Source organism: Centruroides vittatus, unplaced genomic scaffold, assembly GCF_030686945.1.
Source record: "Centruroides vittatus isolate TY-2023 unplaced genomic scaffold, ASM3068694v2 contig_898, whole genome shotgun sequence".
NCBI classification, from domain to species: domain Eukaryota; kingdom Metazoa; phylum Arthropoda; class Arachnida; order Scorpiones; family Buthidae; genus Centruroides; species Centruroides vittatus.
The window spans coordinates 285624-306411 of record NW_027122588.1 but is presented as its reverse complement, the minus strand read 5'-3'; the positions used below and the strand labels follow the sequence as shown (position 1 = coordinate 306411).

At 29.3% G+C, this 20788-nt stretch overlaps 2 protein-coding genes across 2 annotated transcripts in view; one reads left to right on the top strand and one right to left on the bottom strand.

Moving 5' to 3' along the window:
- The first annotated feature begins 3593 nt into the window (after nt 1-3593).
- LOC136983953 (U6 snRNA phosphodiesterase 1) lies at nt 3594-17562 on the top strand. Its single transcript, XM_067280850.1, has 7 exons — nt 3594-3776; nt 6627-6772; nt 6867-7047; nt 7416-7469; nt 7550-7655; nt 12793-12873; nt 17382-17562. Exons 1-7 carry the CDS (start codon nt 3643-3645, stop codon nt 17496-17498), a joined length of 819 nt encoding a protein of 272 aa, XP_067136951.1. The 5' UTR covers nt 3594-3642; the 3' UTR covers nt 17499-17562.
- The window catches only part of Gdap1 (ganglioside induced differentiation associated protein 1), a 42826-nt gene continuing 39600 nt past the window's right edge, over nt 17563-20788 (bottom strand). Inside the window, exon 5 of the mRNA XM_067280849.1 lies at nt 17563-18519. Coding sequence (XP_067136950.1) covers nt 18200-18519 — 320 coding nt within the window. The 3' untranslated portion in view covers nt 17563-18199. The remainder of the gene's footprint in view (nt 18520-20788) is intronic.

Below are 20788 nucleotides of genomic sequence, written 5' to 3'. Positions count from 1 at the left end.
ATTAAAATTATTCTCTTAAATCTAGTAGATGAACGAAATTGAAATTTTGAAGGAGCTTCAAGTTTAAATAATTAGACCAACTATTAAATTTCTTACTATTGAATTCGTGTAAAAATCGCAAACAAGCATTGAAAAGATTTTTTTACATGATGTACAGTACACAGTACATTTACCGCAATTACCGCAATTTCCTTCGAATAACCCATGGTTTATCTATGTTTAAAAGTCAATTTGAAAGCGGGTTAACCATAGCTGAGGGTTACATGCCGATTTTTAATTGCGATTACAAACTCATCCAACAGCTTTTTCTTTGTCTAATCTTAGCAAGAGCATCTTAAAAAAGAAAAAAAAACGTAAAATTCTTTACGCACTTCACATGTTCGTGTGCCATTGTAATTAACCGAAAGTCAACAAATACGGGATATACATGTATGTATATCTCATATTCAGTTCTATCCAGTTTTTTATACTTAAATCCATGTTTCAACTGATTTTATTATACTCTCCTACTCTCGTGTATTTAAAAAGCAAATGAACCTTCAGTAATTCTGCTTAGAATCATCATATCGAAAACTAGAACTGTCAATTTTAGTGTATGTTAGTTCCCTATAGTAAATAAAGGCTAAGCAACCGACTATCGAACCCGTGTCATTGGATATTTCAGAAACTGTATGCAAATTTATTAATAAAATTAAATACGATGATATTAACTGTTAATTTATTTTATGTGTTAAGGCGAAATAATTCAAGTTACTAACTTGGATTTGTCCCGATTCCAGGTAGCATTTTACATAAGTTTACTATAGATATTAAAATACGTTTCTATTTAATTTATTATTATTATGTCGAAAAACTCCACGAATTTTTCAGGAGGTAGCCTGTCCTGATCCGTGCCCCGTCCCTCACTATCTGTCCGAATCGTAATGAGAAGCCCATTACGAAACATTATGATACCAACAAACAAACACACACACATACACATCTATGAAATTTAATCTTCTTTTTTTTTTTTTTTACTTTCTTGGGTTTAGGAGTCTCAAAACGTGGAAATTTGTAAAACAACCCGGAGGGTTAAATTGATACGATTTTAATACTTTCCCTTGTTATTTATACATAACATCCAGGAAAGTAAAATTACCATTAAAAAAAATACAAAATGACCTTTTAATGTTGTGAATAAACAGGGTTGGAGTTGGATTTAAAAGGTTTTTTTAAACTCCACCCCGTGGATTCTGAGAGGGCCTCTTTTTAACAAACCCATTATAGGTTGGGCCGGGCCCACAATGTGGCGACCGGGTGGTGAGGAACGGAAGCCAACATATTCTTCGGACCACCCCTGAAAAATTCCTGGGAATTTTTTGACCCGTTCAGATTTGATTTCGGGTCCTCCAGAGCGGTGGGCTGCCAGCTCGACCGCTCGGCCATCCGGCCGTCGATTTAAAAGGGTACGCAGGGTGCAGATGCACTCCCGTTCTGAAGATTTTTCCTGAGTAAAGCCGAGTACCTCAGGTAGTAAAAAATTTTTCTTGTTTCCTTTCTATAACCCATCTCTCTAGTTTTCTGATTCCACTATTGTGCACATATTATACAAATAAACGAAAGGAAGGTTGTATAAAAAACGGAATATCTTTCCATCCTTTTAAAGTTTCCATCCAATTTAAAATTTTCCTTTTGTTTTCGAAATCCATTCTTATAACAAATAGGATTTTAAATTTAGTAAAAACTGCATTGTATTTCAAAACTCGCCTGTTGATAAATGATAAATGCAACGTTAGACCTACTCATAGAAACGTGCATTTATAACTCATATTTACACAGTAAGTATGAGTTTTGTGGACTATGAACCCAAAGTTGAGTTTTAATTAAACACTTGGCTTTATTTCCATCTTTATTTACTTGATACGTGCCATTTGCACGTTTCGGGCATAGAGCCCCTCATCAGTCAACTAAACAATACAACAATTAAAATATTACACTAAGAAAATAATACGGTCATCAAGAAAAATAATATTACATCAAGAAAATAATATGGCCATCTCATTGGAGTGACATGATTGAGAAGATACAAGGTGAGATCCAAAAAATCCTAATTGATGGTAAGAACCATACCTTGTGTTAATTTTGTTTGGTAGAATACTTAGTGTAATATTTTAATTGTTGTATTGTTTAGTTGACTGATGAGGGGCTCTATGCCGAAACGTGCAAATGGCACGTATCAACTAAATAAAGATGGAAATAAAGCCAAGTGTTTAATTAAAACTCAACTTTGGGTTCATAGTCCAACAATCAACAAAACACGGTTTCAAAGAAGAAATATGAGTTTTGTCGTAGATTTAAAATTTTTCTTTTGTTTTCGAAATCCATTCTTATAACAAATAAGATTTCGAATGTTTCCACACTTAAATTTAATAATACAAAACCAAAATGAAAAAGTATAAATCCGAGAAATGAAATGCCAGCGTTTTTACTTATTCGCAACAAATTACAAACTTATATACTAACAATTGTATTTTAAGTCAAATATTAATATAAAGTTCATTTGTAATTAGGATCTAAAGACTGGAAGTCTTCGTTAGAAGCATTACTTTTAATCAGGCCCGTGTGGAAAATTTTTAAAAAGGTGTATTTTAAAAACATTTTTTTTTTTTCATAACATAGTTCATTCATTTTTACAATATAAGCAAATATAGAGTAACATGTTACGGTAGACCAGAACTTTTAAACTTTTTCCATTCGCGATCCCCGGTATATAGATATATAAAATACGTATACAAATAAAACACTGATAATAAATCATAAAACAATTTATTCCGAAGCAATTCTTCGATATAATATTATTTTACCGTTTATTATAATTTATTAAAGACAAAAACAGCAAACTAATGAGACGGATGTGCTTGTTAATATTTACATAAAAAATTATATCTTGGCTGAATATTTGATATTGCAGGACGAAAGGCATCTTCAATTTTTTCAGAGTTGGCCGACATTTTGATTTTATAATCGGCAATGCTGAAAACGTTGATGCCCATAAGTACGTAGCATAATAGAAAATTTTTATTCTTATCAAAATTTCGTGACCTTTACATTCGGGGCTTAACATGCTACTGGAGATACACACGACCCCTTTTATCTCCCACCCCCTCCACCTAGGACGGCCGGATGGTCGAGCGGTCAAGGTGGCAGCCTACCGCTCTGGGGACACGGATTCGAATTCAGACGGGTCGATAAATCCTCAGAAATTTTTCGGGATGTGGTCCGTCCGGATATGTCGGACCCGTTCTTCATCACCCGGCCACCCCATTATGGGCCTGGCCGAACCCATAATGGGCCAAGATCGTAGAAGGTATATTCTAGGACCTTGATAATGGGCTTGCTAAAATAAGCCCTTTTGGTGCCCACAGGGCGGAAAGAGTAAAAAAAAAAAAAATTGTTAAACAATAAATTTAAAATAACGTACACTTTACTTTATTTTTCGAATAATCTCATTAAAATAATAATTATACTTTATTTTTGATTTATTTTAAAATGGAAAGAATGCAATCGAATCGATAACGAAACTACGTCACAGAGGGCGAACAGAGAAGAAATGAGAGGGCGCTGGAGTATGTTTTTCGTCGGGATGAATGGTCTGTTTGGAAGATGATTGCTGCAGCGAAGAATAAAAATAAATATTCATTAGTTGATTATGATTGCAATTCTTCAGACGATGAAGCTTCGAAAACCGTATTCGATAAGAAAGAGAAAACAAAATTGGAAAATGAAATCTCTCAAAGGTAAGCTGTAAAAAAGTGTTTGTTGTTTATAAAATAAAGGTTAATGTTACCTATGGTTCCAAGATGGCGGCTCGTCTCCGATCCCAGCAATCAGAAGACAGGGAACAGTGGGGACGCACTGTTCCCTGACAAGCCGCCATCTTGGAACCATAGGTAACATTAACCAAAATGAATATGTCGTGTTATTTCATTTCATCATTCATATTTTAATATTTAAAATCTAAACTGCATTTAAAAATGCATCTTCTCAAATAATGCTGTAAAGGTAAGATTCAAGCTCTGAATGAGAATTGTAGACATCCCTTATATGAGCGAAAAAGTCAAAGGAATCATACCTGTACATGAGACCCTTTACCAAATATTTGCCTTCAGTTTTTAACATGTATCATTATACTGCCTATTCTCCATGCTCCTGGTTGTCAGGGCTTGCTATCATTTGCCTTGTCATGCACTTTAGTGCTCGCTATTGCTTGGGCTCAATTCAAGCTCCAAATGATACATTTGGGACCTTGACGGCTGTGAAGCATACTCATACGAACAAAAAAGACAAAGGAATCATACTTCAAGTGACTCTTCACGAGACATAGCCCCCCCGAAAATTACTCTATGGGTCTCATGACTATGCTTTTTGACGTGAATACGTCTTTAAATTTGTTTCCATAGTGGGAGGCAATTCAGAAAACTGATGATAAAATCAGAGGATACAGTTTGGCATTGCAGCTACATATCTATCATCTACATCCAAAATTTAATTACACCACTCGATAGTTAAAGGATCAAAGAATTCATTACATTGAGTGGGGATTGTGACTCATTGCGCGCGGCGGAGGGGGAAGCGCCGCCATTTTGAGGTCGTTTTGTCACATCACATACTTTCCATTTAGTATATATTTTGACTTGGAGAAGCTATGACGCTTGTTTCAGTTTCAATTTACAACTCTCATCAATATTTATCGATTGCATACACAAAACATGAGTGTGGAATAGTTATAGTGAATGTATATGGTGTTAAAGTTAAAAATTAAGAAAACTTAATACAATGTCAACCTATACTTGTCGAAAAGCCAAATCAAAATATAAAAATCGTATATGGTTGGAAAGGGCTTCTCAAGAGCAATCCAAAATGATACCCATAAACACCATATGATAGAGTGAAGCAGTGCTGGGAACGTAAAAAATGTTGCCATCATAAATAAAACATGGAGATCCGAAGGACGTCTTACTGTTAAGGAATGATTATGATATACATATAATATGCTCAAAGAAAATATTACTCATTAACGTACATGTATTCACGTAAAACACATGTCCGTGTCCCCAACATAGTCACACCCCATTTTTTCTATTTCCAAACATCCCCACGAATATGGGTATTTCTACACGATTGCCACCTTTTGACTGCTACTTCCGGGGAGTTGTGCCGCTCTCTCCACTAAGCCTATTGTGTGTTTAACAGGCAGCCCGGCAAGCCGGCCATATATTCTAACAACACTTATCGGCAAAGACTAAAGAAAAGTCCGATTATTATGGCTAATTAGGCAGCGTTTTGCCGACACGATGCTTTAAATCAATTGTTAAAAAACACTGTGTACAAATTTACATACGATACACTCTTGCTAATCTGGCTCTTAATAATCTGGCTTCTTGATAATCTGGGATATCCTGGTGTAATTGTCCATTTGTTTCTATTTCAGTGATTAATTGTGTTGCATGTCTTGTTTTTCTGTTTTGTTTCTGTGGAAGCCCGCCGATGGCCGAGTGGATAAAACCACCAAACGCTGGTAGTCGGTCGTGGGTTCGTGTTTTGCTGACAAGCCGGTGGCGTGGAGTTTTCTGGGTTTTATTCACATTTGTAGCATCTAAATAGAAGCCGGTTTCCCAGTTTCCATCTAAAGTCCCCCCAGGAGAGGCATCTCCCCTCTGCAAATTGCCCATGCGTTATGTTGCCATAATGAAATAAACCAAACTGTTTCTGTGTACTGTATTATTTGTTCTCCTGTCTCCAAAATAATCAGTACTGAAGATATCATTCACTGACTTTAGGCCTACATACACACACTATAGTCTGGTACTCTCACTAATCTGGCACCTCCTCTGTGAAAGTAATGGCTGGATTAGCATTAGTGTAGTTGAATAAATTATTTTTTAAGAAAATTTTGTTTTAATTCCAATAAAAAATTAATCTAATTGAAAATTAAAATAATAATCAAAATTAACAATGAAAATTTTCCATTATCTGTTTATCAGTTAAATTGCAAAATGTGGTTTTCGAATTCAAGCTGATTTTATTTTACAAGAGTTTTTAAATACTGTCAGACAGTCTTGTTTTTGGGTCATAAGATATGAATCTCAAGTAGCCTCAAGTTATTTTCTGGAAAGACTTTTAGACCTATTTCACAACAGGATTAGACAAATCACAGAATTAACCACTATTTTATATCTTGGATTAATAATTTTACATTCTACTGTTTTATGTGATTATCTCAATAAATGTGGCTGACAATCTCTTTTGTTATTAAGACAGGATTAGTAATTTCTGTTCTTAAAATCTCGGGATATACTTATCTTTGGTGAAAATTTATTGGTGAATATAGAATTAAAGAATTTTTGAAATGCAACAAATGTTTTCAATACATTACACAATCAAGTAGTTTAATACTTTCTTTTTGTAGTAACATTTATATAGAGTAGAGATAGTAATATTTATTTGATGTCAAACATTTAAAATAATTTTAAAAATTTTATTTGAATTTTTTTATGAATTGTATTTTATGTGTATCAATTTTAAACATAATTCTATTAACTATTTAACTGGATTTATACTAAAACTTATTTTGTGTATTTAATTAGTCCATTGCCTATTCCTTCTTCTGTGATTAAAATGTTTGAAGATATTTCTGAAGATAATATGGATGATGAAAAAACAAAACATTGTGGAAGAATAAGATCTTTTCCTCATGAGCGTGGCGTTTGGGCAACATACTTCTTTATTAAATGTAAGAATGATTGGATGTAATTGTTCCAACGTTAAAAATTTTTTATAAATTATATTTTATATTAAAAATATTTACATATATTCTTTTACTTTAGATAAATATCCATTACATAACAGTCTAATACAAGAAATGCTCAAAGTTACAGAAAAATATGGAATAAAAATGGAAGCAATATCAGATTTACATATCAGTTTATCAAGAACAGTGAAGCTCAGACATCATTGGATTCAGCCTTTAATTGAATCATTGAAAATCAGTTTGATAAATACATACTGGTATTGAATTAACTTTATTATAAAAATCATTTGAAATTATTATCAAAGAATTAGAATTATTATTTAAAGTAATTCTAAATTTATCATGTTTAACTTAAAAATGTTATTTACTTATAATTGATTCAATTGATATTTTCACTACATTTTTATATTAGTTAGGTTTCGTGTGATCAAAATGGGATAAAAGCATGTTTTGTGAGTATAGAGATTCTCCCACTGGATCTTGCTTTTATTCAATTTTATCAAATTATGAAGTAAAATTTTTATAATCTGATAGAGAAATGAACAATGGGTCTTAAAAATATTTTAAATAATAATGTAAAAAAATAATGTTTTGAATGTACTTTGATTTAGATAATTTGTTACAGCTTCAAATTGGTGTTGAAATCTGTTGAAGTGTACACCAATGAAGAAAATACAAGGTAATAATTTGCACTAATTTCCTCTAAATAAGTTTAATTAAACAAGTAAAATGATTTTTTTTAATGTAATCAATATATAGGACATTTCTTGGATTCAAAGTTCACACTGGAATTGATAATATGGTCAAGATTGTTCAGAAAGTTGATAAGTGTCTTGAAGATTATAAGCTTCTTCCATTTTATAAGGTAAACATATTTTGTTTAAAAATATGAATCTTCCAATTTAAAGAATTGAAATGAATATTACCTATATAATAATGGAAAAGATTATAGCAAACAAAAATGAACTTAAAAAAAATAAGTAGAGATGGAATCAATGATAATGGCAGCACCTGATGATTACTTCTGGTGTGCTGTTGTTTGATCCATGAAATGTAATATTAATAGCTAATATGTATTTAATTTTGTACTAATATGATGGTCACTTACATTGAGGTTAACAGACTTAATTATAATCTCCTTTCAACATAACTGAACTAACAAAATTAATATTTTTCACTTTAGAAAAGTCACATGTATAGTAATAGGTGTATGTTCAAAAGAATACAATATACTTGAATTTACTGGAAAGAAAAATTAATTTATTTGATATATTTGTCCTAATATATTTCTTTAAATCTAAGTTTTTAACAAACTAGAAAGAAATATTACTTCAAATAATTTTATTCAAAGTTAACATTGATATTCAATTGATAAGGTCTGGGTTATTCATTATATCAAATTTGCTACTGTTGGACATCATCTCTACATCCATTAGTGTGGAGTTGAAATTTACTTTTGTTGTTGACTGTAGCAGTTAATTTACAACTTATTGTCACAAACAATGCAATCCAGGAAATCATTCTGCATTATACAAATGTTATGAAAGTGGTATCAACAGCTGTTAATTTAATGTTAATGTTAATGTATTGATATAAACAGTATTTCTGAAAAGAAACATGCCCCAGAAGATTGTGCGGAGAACCTTGCAGGCAAGTGTATAGTATATTTGTTATAAGATGCATCATTTTGCATCTACAATAATGCCAAATGGAAATTAATTGGTCAAAATTCATGTGTGATTGAATCACTTTCAACTAATGTAAGCCCAGCTGCATAGTTTTGTAACTAACTGGTATGTTGTGAGGATTGAGCTTGTTCTTTTTTATACTCAATATACTGATAGATGATGGCAAGAACATGAAGCATACCAATTTTTATTTATTAGTTATTGATACAAGTACAAGTACTCCCATACAATGGAGAAAAATTAAACAGCCACATAATGGTCTCTTAATTGTACTTAAATAATACAATTAACACAAATAATAGAAATATTTAACAAAAAAGGTAAACAATTTATATAACATTGTCTTTGACATATTTCTATCATATAAATAACTCTTTAAAAAACCATCAGAAAGAATCTCTCTCTTTAACAAATGTAAGGCTGGGCCTGACACAAAAATCTGTGCTAATATACAATCCTGATCGGTAATACAATATGGGCAAAAATACCCCTTAGAAATATCTATATACTGACTGAGCACCCAGCATAATTCAGTATTTATTAAGATGTAATTGCGTTAACAAACTTTTCACAGTAAATCTAATGTTATAATTTAAGTAATTGGCAGTCTGCCAACCTGTACTTATTTCATGAATATTATGTTGCTGAACTGAAACATAAATTATATCTTGATATTGTGATGAGAAAGATCAAAAATCTTTGACCAAAACAAAGTATTTTTTAAGATATTAATTTTAAGCAGGGGTCTCCCTAGTCTCCCTAATTTCAATCTTACAACAGAGCCAGACATTGAACGTTTGAGCTTACATAATCTTTTTAAATGTCTTAATTGCACTTTCTCAATTTTCTCAATAAGATCCGGATTCCAAACTGGAATTAAGTATGTCAATTTAGACTTTTACAAGGCATTAAAAAGTTTAAATATTGCTTTAATACAGTTCTTCATTTTTGTCTGTACTGCTAAATGACTACATATCTTCTGTAGTATATCTTTCTGTATTTTATCCAAATGATAGTTAAAAAATTCTGTCCTAAATATTTAAAATGAGAAACAAAATTAATTTCTATATTCTTAATAAAAATGTTATCGGTTTTATGAAGTCCTTCTCTATTATGAAACACCAATCTCTTTTGTTTTCTGAAAATTAATAAAGAGATTATTTCTTATTGTATAATCAGATAATAATATAAATTTCTTCTGTAAAGATGACTTCGAGTCTGCTAGTAATAATACATCATTTGCATATAGAAAACAATGCAACTTGTCCATGACATTTAGCTAAAATCCCGAAAGATCAGAACAATGAAATATCTCTGGAAGATCATTTATAAACAAATTAAACAACAAAGGGCTTAGTGGTTCTACCCTGGGGTAAACCTCTAGTAGATATTATGCAAGTAGAATTAACTGTATCTTTTTTCTGATAACTAGTAGTAGAAAACAAATTCCTAAGCAAAATAATGAAGGATCTGGAGAATCCCCCATTATAAAGTTTTCTCCACAATACATTGAGGTTAACATTATCAAATGCCTTTTTTAAGTCAATAAAAAGTGACTAAATTTTCCTCCTTTTTCTTGATAACACCATTAAGAATGAAAGTATTGTAAATTTTCCTCCTGCCTGAAATGAAATATTGAGATAGCATTATGCTCATGTAACCATTTTATTAATTGATTTGATGATAAACTAGTAAACAGTTTTCTAAACGTGTTCAACAATGCTATTGGACAATAATTACATGGATTAGATCTTTCACCCTTCTTGTAAATCATTTTTAATAAAACTTTCTTTCATATCTCTGGAAAAGCCACTGCCTCTTTGATTTTATTAAACAAACTAAGAATTTCTAAGCAGACCATTCTTGGCAATGATTGAATAAATTCATTTTTCACTCCATCTGTACCAGATGAACTCCTTTTCAAATCTTTGAATTGCAATTTTTAGTTTGTCAAATGAGAAAGGATCATGAAAAAGAGAAGAAGAATTATCATAATTCATAGTCGGCAAGTCACTGAGACTGCTGTTATTAAAATTTAATTTCAAAAAACTTATTCATTTGTCAGTAGAAATCTGACTCTCTGCAGTCTGCTTGAGATACACGTCATTTATAATTTTCCAAAAGTTTTTTGATGATCTTGTAGTTTGCAACTGTTTACTTATATTAGTCCAATATTTATTCTTCTTGGTTCTACATAGTGAACAAAAACTAATTTTATAATCAATATATTTAATCTGCGAAACTCCTGCAATGCCCTATTTTTCTCTTTTTTCGCAATTTTACAGTCTCTATCAAACCATGCAAAATCAACTCTGCTTTTTATTCCAAATTTTGTCACTAATCCACATTGCCTAGCAGATTTCCAAATTAAAGTAATAATTAATGAAGAAGTTAATTTATATTGTCAATAGGCTCTACAGTTGTAAACAAATTATTAACTGCTTGAGTAAAACAAGTTTACTTTTTCTTCTTTCCAAGTCAACATTACCTGTTGTTCTTTTTGAATAGTATCACTTTTCCTTGTGTTATCAAACAATAATTCTAGTACTACCACAAGATGATCCGACATGTAGTTCTCAGAAACATAGAAATCCTCAAGATGCTTGATCTGACCCTCACTCAATACTAATAAGTCTATCACTGACACTCCCAATTTGGATATGTATGTAAAATTAGCTGGGGAATCATGAGGGTGATGACCATTTATTATATATAAATTATAATTAAAGCTTTAACCAATTCAATAAACTGGTCACCCCACTTACTGATAACGAAATCTTTTGATAATTGTGTATTCGAAATAATATTCTCATGAAAAATATTGTCCATTTTAATGCCAATTCTGGCATTTGAATCACATAATAGAAGATCATGATCAAACAGAATAACTAGAAATCAAATCTTCCACATCAGCCAATTTGTTATTAAAAAACAGGTATATGCAGATAATATAAAATAATAATTAGATTTTGAGAATTGCAAAATTTCTTTTGATCAAAAATCAGTCTTGTAACAACAAAATATTGCATTGTCTTCAGCAGAACTGCATCTCCTAAATTTTCATTTATACAAAGAAGAAGACCTCCTGATGGCCTTCCTCAACCTGAAGCCTTTGTTGCCATCTTTTCAAATATCCTCATTGTTGGGTAAATCTTATTTATTTTTGATTTAACTGAAAAAGTAAAATATGTCTTTGAAAACTGCAGAAAATAATCAACAAATTCTCTATCATTTAAATTAAACAAAAAGTTCCTCAGCAATTCTATGCCATAATTTTTACGTTCAGCTTGTGAAGGTTTCGATTAAATTCTAAGTGGGACTTTGAGGTCCCATGTTCAAAGTTGGAAACAAAAAATTAAGATTTACAAGCTCGCCCCTCTCTAACTCATTGAAACTTTTGACACATTCAGTACACTATTACAAACTTGTCACGACGCAGCAGGACACATTGACTTTGCATAATTTTATTCTTGATGCTTTGCCTACAAGCTTCTCTGTGCAATTTACTATAACACATTTATGAAATATCTTTGTGAAATACTGGATAAAGTCATACATGGCTAGTTCTTTACAATAGACAATTGATTTTGCTCCATTTGTGCAAAGCAATTATCTGTTTTTATATTATCTTTTTAATATTTTTCTTAGTTTTAAAATTTGAAGTAATCAAATATTTTAATTTTATTTTGATTTTTCCAAGTTGTATACTAGTATTAAAATTACAATGTAAATATTTGTCTTTTAATGTTAAAATATTAAGATTAAAATAATAATAAAAATGCTGTCTAGTAGAATTTAATAAGAATTTGTTATTTAAATAGTTTTGTAACTAATGAGAAAAACAAATTTTCTTATTTCATTAGAGAAACAAACTTCTATCAACTTCTAAAACAAGGAACTTTTTCCTATTTGGATAAGACTTTTATACTACATTAGGCCTTTGATTTAATGGACAATTGAGGGAAGGAGTGCCTGCTATTGCCAAAAGTCCATTAAATTGAATATATTTAAGTCGTTTATTAATATATATTTTTAAAATGCACAAGATGTGTTAAAATGTTGTTATAATGTATAAATTACTCAATGAATATTATAATGATAAGACTCCTTGATCCAATCTTTCAGCAAGCTCTCTCTATTCATGAATAAAAAAGGTTTTAAATTTTTTCTATAGGATAGAAATTTTTTGTCCATTAAAGTAAGGCCTACTATATTTAATTTAATTTGACTAAATATCAAACAAATTTAATAAAGAAATTAACTGATATTTATAATATAGTAAATATTAATAAATGTTTTATTTTCTTTTTATAGAATCCTTCCTTTCATGTCAGTATTGCTTGGTGTTTAGGAAACATGGAACAGAAACTATTAGAAATTCTAGTGGATTTAGAGGTAATTTTTATAATTTAGTTTTTATTTTAATTATTTAGAAAGTAGTCATACATAAAGTTGTCTTTAACTAATCTGATATTTAACTTATCAATCATAAGCAAATTAAGGAAGAGTATTCCAAATGAATTAATATGAAATTTAAAAAAAAAAATGATCATATCTGAATTTTCAGCATATCGATTCAAAATGACAAGATATTTACCATTTTTCATATTAATAAAAAAAGGTCAAAAAACTTGTATTGAAAATATCATTTCCAATCATGTTTAGAAAAATTTCAATAGATTACACAGCATTTTTCATATATTTTTTAGTGAGCCATATAGACACTTGTAAATTTTTGGTTCCTAATAAGTGTTTGGAAATTTAAGAATCAAAAAGTTTAGACTGTATATGAGATATTTAGAAACAAACATACTGCTTCTTTTAAGAAGAATGTTGTTACCCATCATAGTTCTTTGGGTCTTTAGCAGAATGTATCAAATACTAAAATGTAGAATATTTGTCAACAAAACTTCATTTTAATATTTAAATTAATAAAATAATGAATAACTTGGAATGGGTACAAAGATTAGAATTATATTGCATTATGAATATTTTATAAATCTTGTCAATCAAGAAAAGTGCAATTCTTTTAGTAGCTGTTCATAACAGTCAAAAGCTGGTGGGTAACAACTATAATCTGTGTATACAAACTTTTAACTTATTTTCTGTCAAATTAAAAAAAAAATTAGACATTTAATTTTTGATTCAACAATGTGGGAACTATATTAAAATCATAAGAAATTTTAATAAAATTTGAGAATGATAAAAATTGAATTTACATTAAACTTATGCCTCTCTCAAATAACTGCTAATATTGTTACATTTTATGTAGTTTTATCAAGTACAATTAATAAATTAGAAATAATAACTCAGTAATACTAACAAGCTTAAAAAATAGAACAATCCTTTTATTCTTTTACACTTGCTATTTATTATTGTTAGGTTGTGATAAGAGATTGTGTGTTTTTTTCTTTTGGAAAGACTCCAAATACCTTTGGATCCCTGCCCATTTGGGAAATCTTCAGCAGAGTGAAGCTTTTGTTGATGAATTAATTATTATTTAGCCAAATCTTTAAATAACAAGACAAAAATAACAAATGAGGACAGAATACAATCTGTTTATAGGGAAGAAAACATATTTTGGTTTTCTACTTAGTCCTTTTCCATTCCTACAATAAATGCAAAAACAAATTTTAAAATTTATTGATGTATTTTGTTGTTACTTCAATCAGTAAAGAAGTATTCTTCAAGAGTTTGTCTAAAGAATATTTATCAATACCTATAGTATGTGCCTTTCAGTTAATGATACGCAATATAATCAGTCCATCTACTCTATCTAGACATATTCTGCAGAGGACATTCATGGCTCATTTTTCTTACTTTCTACTTGCCAATCAGTTTTATCACCTTGCTAGAAGCATTGAGACATTAATTTAAAAATGAAGTCCAATGATTTTTAATGGCTGTTTTATTTTCCTATGTATTTTCTTAGCTATTCTTGAGTACTTTACAGAATTATCTTGTTTCTTACAAGAATATTGTATTACTAGAGTAATTAACTTTCCAATAAAATTTCTCTATAGCTGAGATGTTATGGATTTTTAAAAGAAGTAAAGTAAAATATAAAATCATCTTTGCAGAAACTGTGACCATCTTCCTACACAATTGTTGTTGTGACTAGCCAATATTAGTTCTTAACTATAGTTGATCAGTATCTTAAACATAACATTTTTGTGTATTTCCAAAATTTGTGCACTTGTACTCATAATAACTATTTCTAGTTTTTTTTTTACCTGTATGTTTCCCTCCGTAGCAATGAAATTTGTTTCAGAATGTTTTTCCTTATTTTCCTGAAGAAGAGTTGGATTTGAAAGCATTTAAAAAAACACATTAAAAATATTTTTACTTATAGAATTTGATTAACTAAATAAAAATATGGGTTTAATTTAAATTTTACAAAATACAATGATACCGAAATATATAATTGATATCATTTATTGCAGTTCTTAAGTTACAGAATATCTATCCCATGTTAGTTTGCTATTTTTATCATCAGTAATAAACTGGTATTAAAGAGAGAAAGATAACTTGATGATAAAACTATAATTTATTAGTCATTTATGCCCCTTTAAATTATATTGTTGATCAGCTAAAAAATAAATTATCATCAAATATGTTCTTATGGTAGAGTGAGCAATTAGTCCTAGAAACTTTTTTACTTTCAATAACTAAATTATCTAAACTATTATTACTACTTGTTTGTCTTTCTTTATTATTAATATTCTTAATAGCCACTAATTTTTCTATTACTTCAGACCACAGTTCTTTAATTTGAAAGTTGGCCAGGATTTTTTATTAAACCAACATGTACTGTACATTTTGGGTTCATCAGCTGCTTTTTTCTGTTTAAAACATAAATTTAACATTCAAATCAAAATGTTCTTTCAATATACATTCAATTTTTAAACAATTATAAGTAACAATCACATTTATAATAATTTTGTATTTAAAAAATTTTTTTTAATATTTTAATTTTGTCTTACTATGTATACTTTATTTTCAAAATTTTATTCAACATTCAATTTATATGTTATAGTCACCAGTTTTAAATAGCAGGTGACACATATTTTTATGTAATTTCATTCCTTCATTTTTACTTTCAACCAGTGCTTTTTTTGGGGGAAAAAAAGGTGGTGGAACGCTCATCTCATTACTAAAAATATACTACAAATATATTACATTACTTTTATTAATCGTATTTAAAACAAATGTTTATAATATATTCCAAAGTTTTGCAATTCAACGAGGATCAAATTTTCAAAAATTCTCTTAAAACTTTTAAAATATATCGAAAAAAGGTGGTGGAATGCCGTTCCATTGCGTTATATGACAAAAAAAGCACTGCTTTCAACGTGATATTTTTACTTTTAATTTTCTTCTAAAATTATTAACGAAAGATGTTTTTTGTTTATATTAATCTTGCATTCTTGGGAGTTTAGCTGTAGCATAATTCACATTATATTTAATGAATTGTATATGTTCTTTTAATCTTGTTTGTAACATCCTCTCTGTACATACATATCCCCAAGAATATATATAGGAGAAACATTCTAATTTGTATACATTATCTTGATTCAGAATGTTTTATTTTTTACTACATTGTTTGATTAATTGCATCTGCTCTGGTATTAAATATATATTATAATCTATAAAAAAATTTTTGAAAATGTTCTTTATGTTTTAACAGAAAAAAAGCAACTGATGAAGGGTCAGGTTATTGATGAAGCCAAAATGCACATATTGGTTTAATAAAAAAATCTTGGTGAACTTTCAAATGAACTGTGGTCTAATAAGTCCTTTATTAATAAATTGTCTATTACTTCATTCTTAATAGCTACTAAAGTTTAAAACTGTCAAATTTTGTAACAATAAAAAAAAACTTTTCATTTGCTTTTTGTGAGCTGGGCACTGGAAAATCTTTTTCTCCATCCTGTAATGGGAATAGGTGGTGAGGGAGGAATCAGACATACAAGAACAGACCATCCAATAAAAATTTCTCAGGTTGATGATTCAGATTTGAACTTGGGTTCACTGAACGACTGAATTGGCAAAGGTGCCAGTCTAACAGGTTAAAAGAAGATTGTTTTAAATGTATAACATGCAACAAAATTTATTGTAATTTTTCAGAAGTCTTAAAGTTGATAAGAACTACATATTTAAATGAACTTTTAACATATTTCCAGTACGTTAATTTTATCTGTGTGTATACACTTGTTATTACTTACTAATGCCTGTGTAAAGAAGAGACTATTATACCAGACTTCCAAGAATAAAATGTAGTCTTTTGATTCACTCAATGTGAAAATTGTTAGTAAATCATCTGCAAATAAGTGACATTTACATCATTTTTATTGCCAAAAAAATGTAGAATAATCAAACAGTTGTTTCTAGGAATATTTTTGCTGTATTCATTGAAAAGCAAAACGTAGATTATTAAATACCGTATTGTAACATCACTGTATTATTAATAGATTTAAGAATAGAATATGCTTTAGAAATATTGCCACTTGTATTTTTTAATTCTCATGCATATTTTAGAAAGAAAATAGAATTACTTCAAATGAAAATTTGTGAAAAGTAAATATTGAATTGTATTGGTACTTTACTGTAATTCTAAATCATACACATTTTGGAATATATCAGAAAAGATCAAATATCATCAGACTCCTAAAACGTTACCGGTAGAACGATTTTTAATGAAATTTGACATATCACATTTGTCAATTACAAGGGATTTTGAAAGTTTAGTTTTCACAAACACATCTCAATAGTCAGTGCTAGAAACATGATATATTCAATTTTTTTTATGTACCATGCAGAGATAAAGTAGAAAGATTATTGCTGACAGTAGAGTTATTTTCATTAGTCTAATTTCTTTTATAATTGATCTTTTGTTTTTGTAGATGGTGTTTCATTCTTTCACTAAAGATTATTCGGATTGGCAGACCGTAAGTGTATCAAAGGTATATTGTAAAAGTGGAAATAAGCAATTTGTAATCCCACTGAAGCAGAAATCCTGAAAAGAATTTTATATAATTGTACATAGAGAAAAATATTTTCTTAAAATAAAAATTAGCAAAAAAATTTGGTTTGATATCGTGCTTTTATTGCAATACTCAAGAAACAAGTGTGAGTATTATAAAATTACAAAACAGTCAATACAATATATTTGTAACATAGAATTAAATTTACAACATGAATAAATGTACTTTTTATTTTATTATTTCTTGACATTCATCTTGGAAATTTTAACTAAATTACATTAAAACATTTAAGAAAATTAACATTTTTGGCATTGATATTTACTCTCTCAATTCATAAAACAGTCATCCAATAATCATAAAAACTTTATAAACGCCAACACATTTAATAAAACAACTTTTAAACTGTAATTTATATATATATAAAAAATACCATTACTGAAATTTGAATTTTGCATAATTTTTCATTGATGTCAAACCAAGATTTATTTAATCTTTTTAACATTTTTGAAAATTCCTAATGAATTTTCTTAAATCTGAAAATACAATCAAATTCATAAATTAAAAAAGAAATTATTCCAAAACATTATAGATGATAAAAATTATACCGGGACCGCCACACTAAAATCGTCGATAATTATATTCTCGGATAATTTTAAGAATTTAGTATTGCATAAGATATTTTATAGACTTGGTTATTGGAATAGATGTTTTGGTCCCTTTAAATTTAGAGAATCTGATTAAATACGCTTTAATTTTTGATAGATAATTACTCCCGTGGCAGCAACTCCAATTGCAATTGCCACTCCGGTAGCCGCCAATAAACCTTTTTTTGTAGATTCATTACAGAGCAACTGTAGCAGAGCCGGAGTACCACAAAACACTTTTTTGTAAGCATCCCTCTGTTTTACGCGATTGTAATATTTTACTAAATGGGGATTTTTTCCATTTGAGAAATATTTCTCCCATAGACCGAGATAATCGAGACGATGTAAAATTATAGCAAGTAGAACGTCGGCCATTGTGAAATTTTCACCAAAAAGCCACAAGTCTTCTTTTTCTATTCAAAAATCAAAAATATTTTATTGGTATAGACATTCAGAGGATAAAATTTTTAATAGGATGCATTTAAATCTTTCAAATGAAAAAGTAAATTTTTAAAATGACATTTTATATTTTAAATTAAGATCAAAAACAGATGTTAATTGATGCTTTATTAGTTAAAATACTACATGCATTGTCCAAATAAAACATATACTAACACTGATGGTGCTTTATTATACCATGATGTATATGTAGATGAATGTACTGTACACATAATGGAGCTAATTTCATTCAGTCTACAAAAAAGCATCTCCATTTAGACAGGTGTCTCAATACTCTAAATTTATGTATGCTCTCTACATAGAAAAAAAGCCAGTTGCTTGTGAAACAGTTTCTCAACAGCTCCATAGATCTTGATGTTGGCAGCTTTTAAGCAACTTATCTGCCAACTTATCTGCTGTGATATTTGTTCTTTTATGTGACAGGAGCCATATCCACTGCAAACATATATTTGCATATCCCAAGTGTTTGGAGGATAGTGCCAATAGCTCATTCACAAATACATTCTGTAATCGTTCATCACCAATCATGTCTACTGTGATGACAAGATGGGATTTTCAGGTCTTTCAAGATCTGCCTTGGGCTCAAATCTACCTTGAAACTCTACCACCTAAAGACAATACTGCACTCAAAGTAGGCTTTCCCTAACATGTCTGCATGTGGCATAACATCCCAATGAAATTCATCTCTCACTTCCTCCATGACATGTGCCTGCTTGGAGATTACATTTTACTAGATGATTCACCATTAAACACACTAAATGAATAACAGAAGAAGACATCAAAAAGGTGTGTGTATATATATTTATAGTGGTGGTTCTGTTATCTATTTACTATTTAATAAAGTAATAATGTCAACACTGCTGTTGGCCCAATTTATGTTTTATTTGGACAACTACACTTATGCACTACATGCACTTACTATCACTTTTGCATTGTCTTTTATTCATTTGTAAATCAATAAATTGATTACATTATACTGTAGTGATATAATTTAAAGTAATCCATATTTAACATGAACTCTTAATTTAGCATTTTCAAATTATAGATAAACACAAATAATTGAAGACACAAGTGGATGAAGGTGTAATGTATTTCTCTCTCACATACCACCATGAAAGAACTCAGAAATTAAGCAACACCACTTTGTTGATATATTTACATAATAAAAACTTGATTATCAATTCATCAACTTTGATTTTGTAACATAAAATCATAAAACTAAACATATATAATATCACAATCAATAACCATGTCCAAATTTTCCTGCCATAATTTTTAGCCAAAAAGTAGAGGACTAATTGGTTAACTTTATTAAAATTGTAGCCTAAATATAGCCCAAATTCAGCATATAAATATGTATTTTCTTTTTAATTTTTGCTATAAAAAATGAAAATGAAAACACATTTTTACTGTGAACCACAGATGATGAATGATGAGTGAAATTTAAAGAGTAATAATAAACTGTCATGTATCACATTTAAACATGGGAAAACCCTATTATAATTGAAGTGATCATAAATATCTTTGTGCTCAAAAACCAATTTAAAAGGCACAGCTTCTGACAAGTAGCATACATGTTTCATGGAGGAAAAAATTATGTAGCAAATGTATTAAAGGCAACCTATTTTTACATAAACTATCTAAAAGAGTTGGTACACTACTTCAGGATTTGCTAAAATAAATTGACCTGAGTTAGAGTTCAGATCTAGCAGTTTCTACAATTACTAAAATAATAATAGCTACTTATTTTTAATTAAAATCCTTGTTTTGAAGCTTCATTCACTTTATTTAGTAATAACAAAGTTTTATATAATTCACAAAAATTATGTAAAGACAGACCTATTATGAACAGAAAGAAAACAATTCTAATTTTGAATTGTTTTCTTTCTGTTTATGTTTTGAAAATTGGAAAATAAGTTCTTATTGTATATATCTAATTGATGCATAATAATGTTTTTCCCTTCAAAATTACTTTCTCCAAAAGCTAGTTTCAAAAAACTGAATATTACATTACACATACAATTAGCTGACTGCTTATTGTCACATTGCAAGAAACTTTACTCTTCTGCTTATATAATGGAGTATAAATATCTAGATGAAATGATGTTACAATACTTGACTCTGCCTATCTCATTTACATTAAAAAAAAATCACCGAACTTATACTGAAACCATAGTTATTTGCCATCATCTTTGATAATCAGATTGTCAGCTTAATTAATAA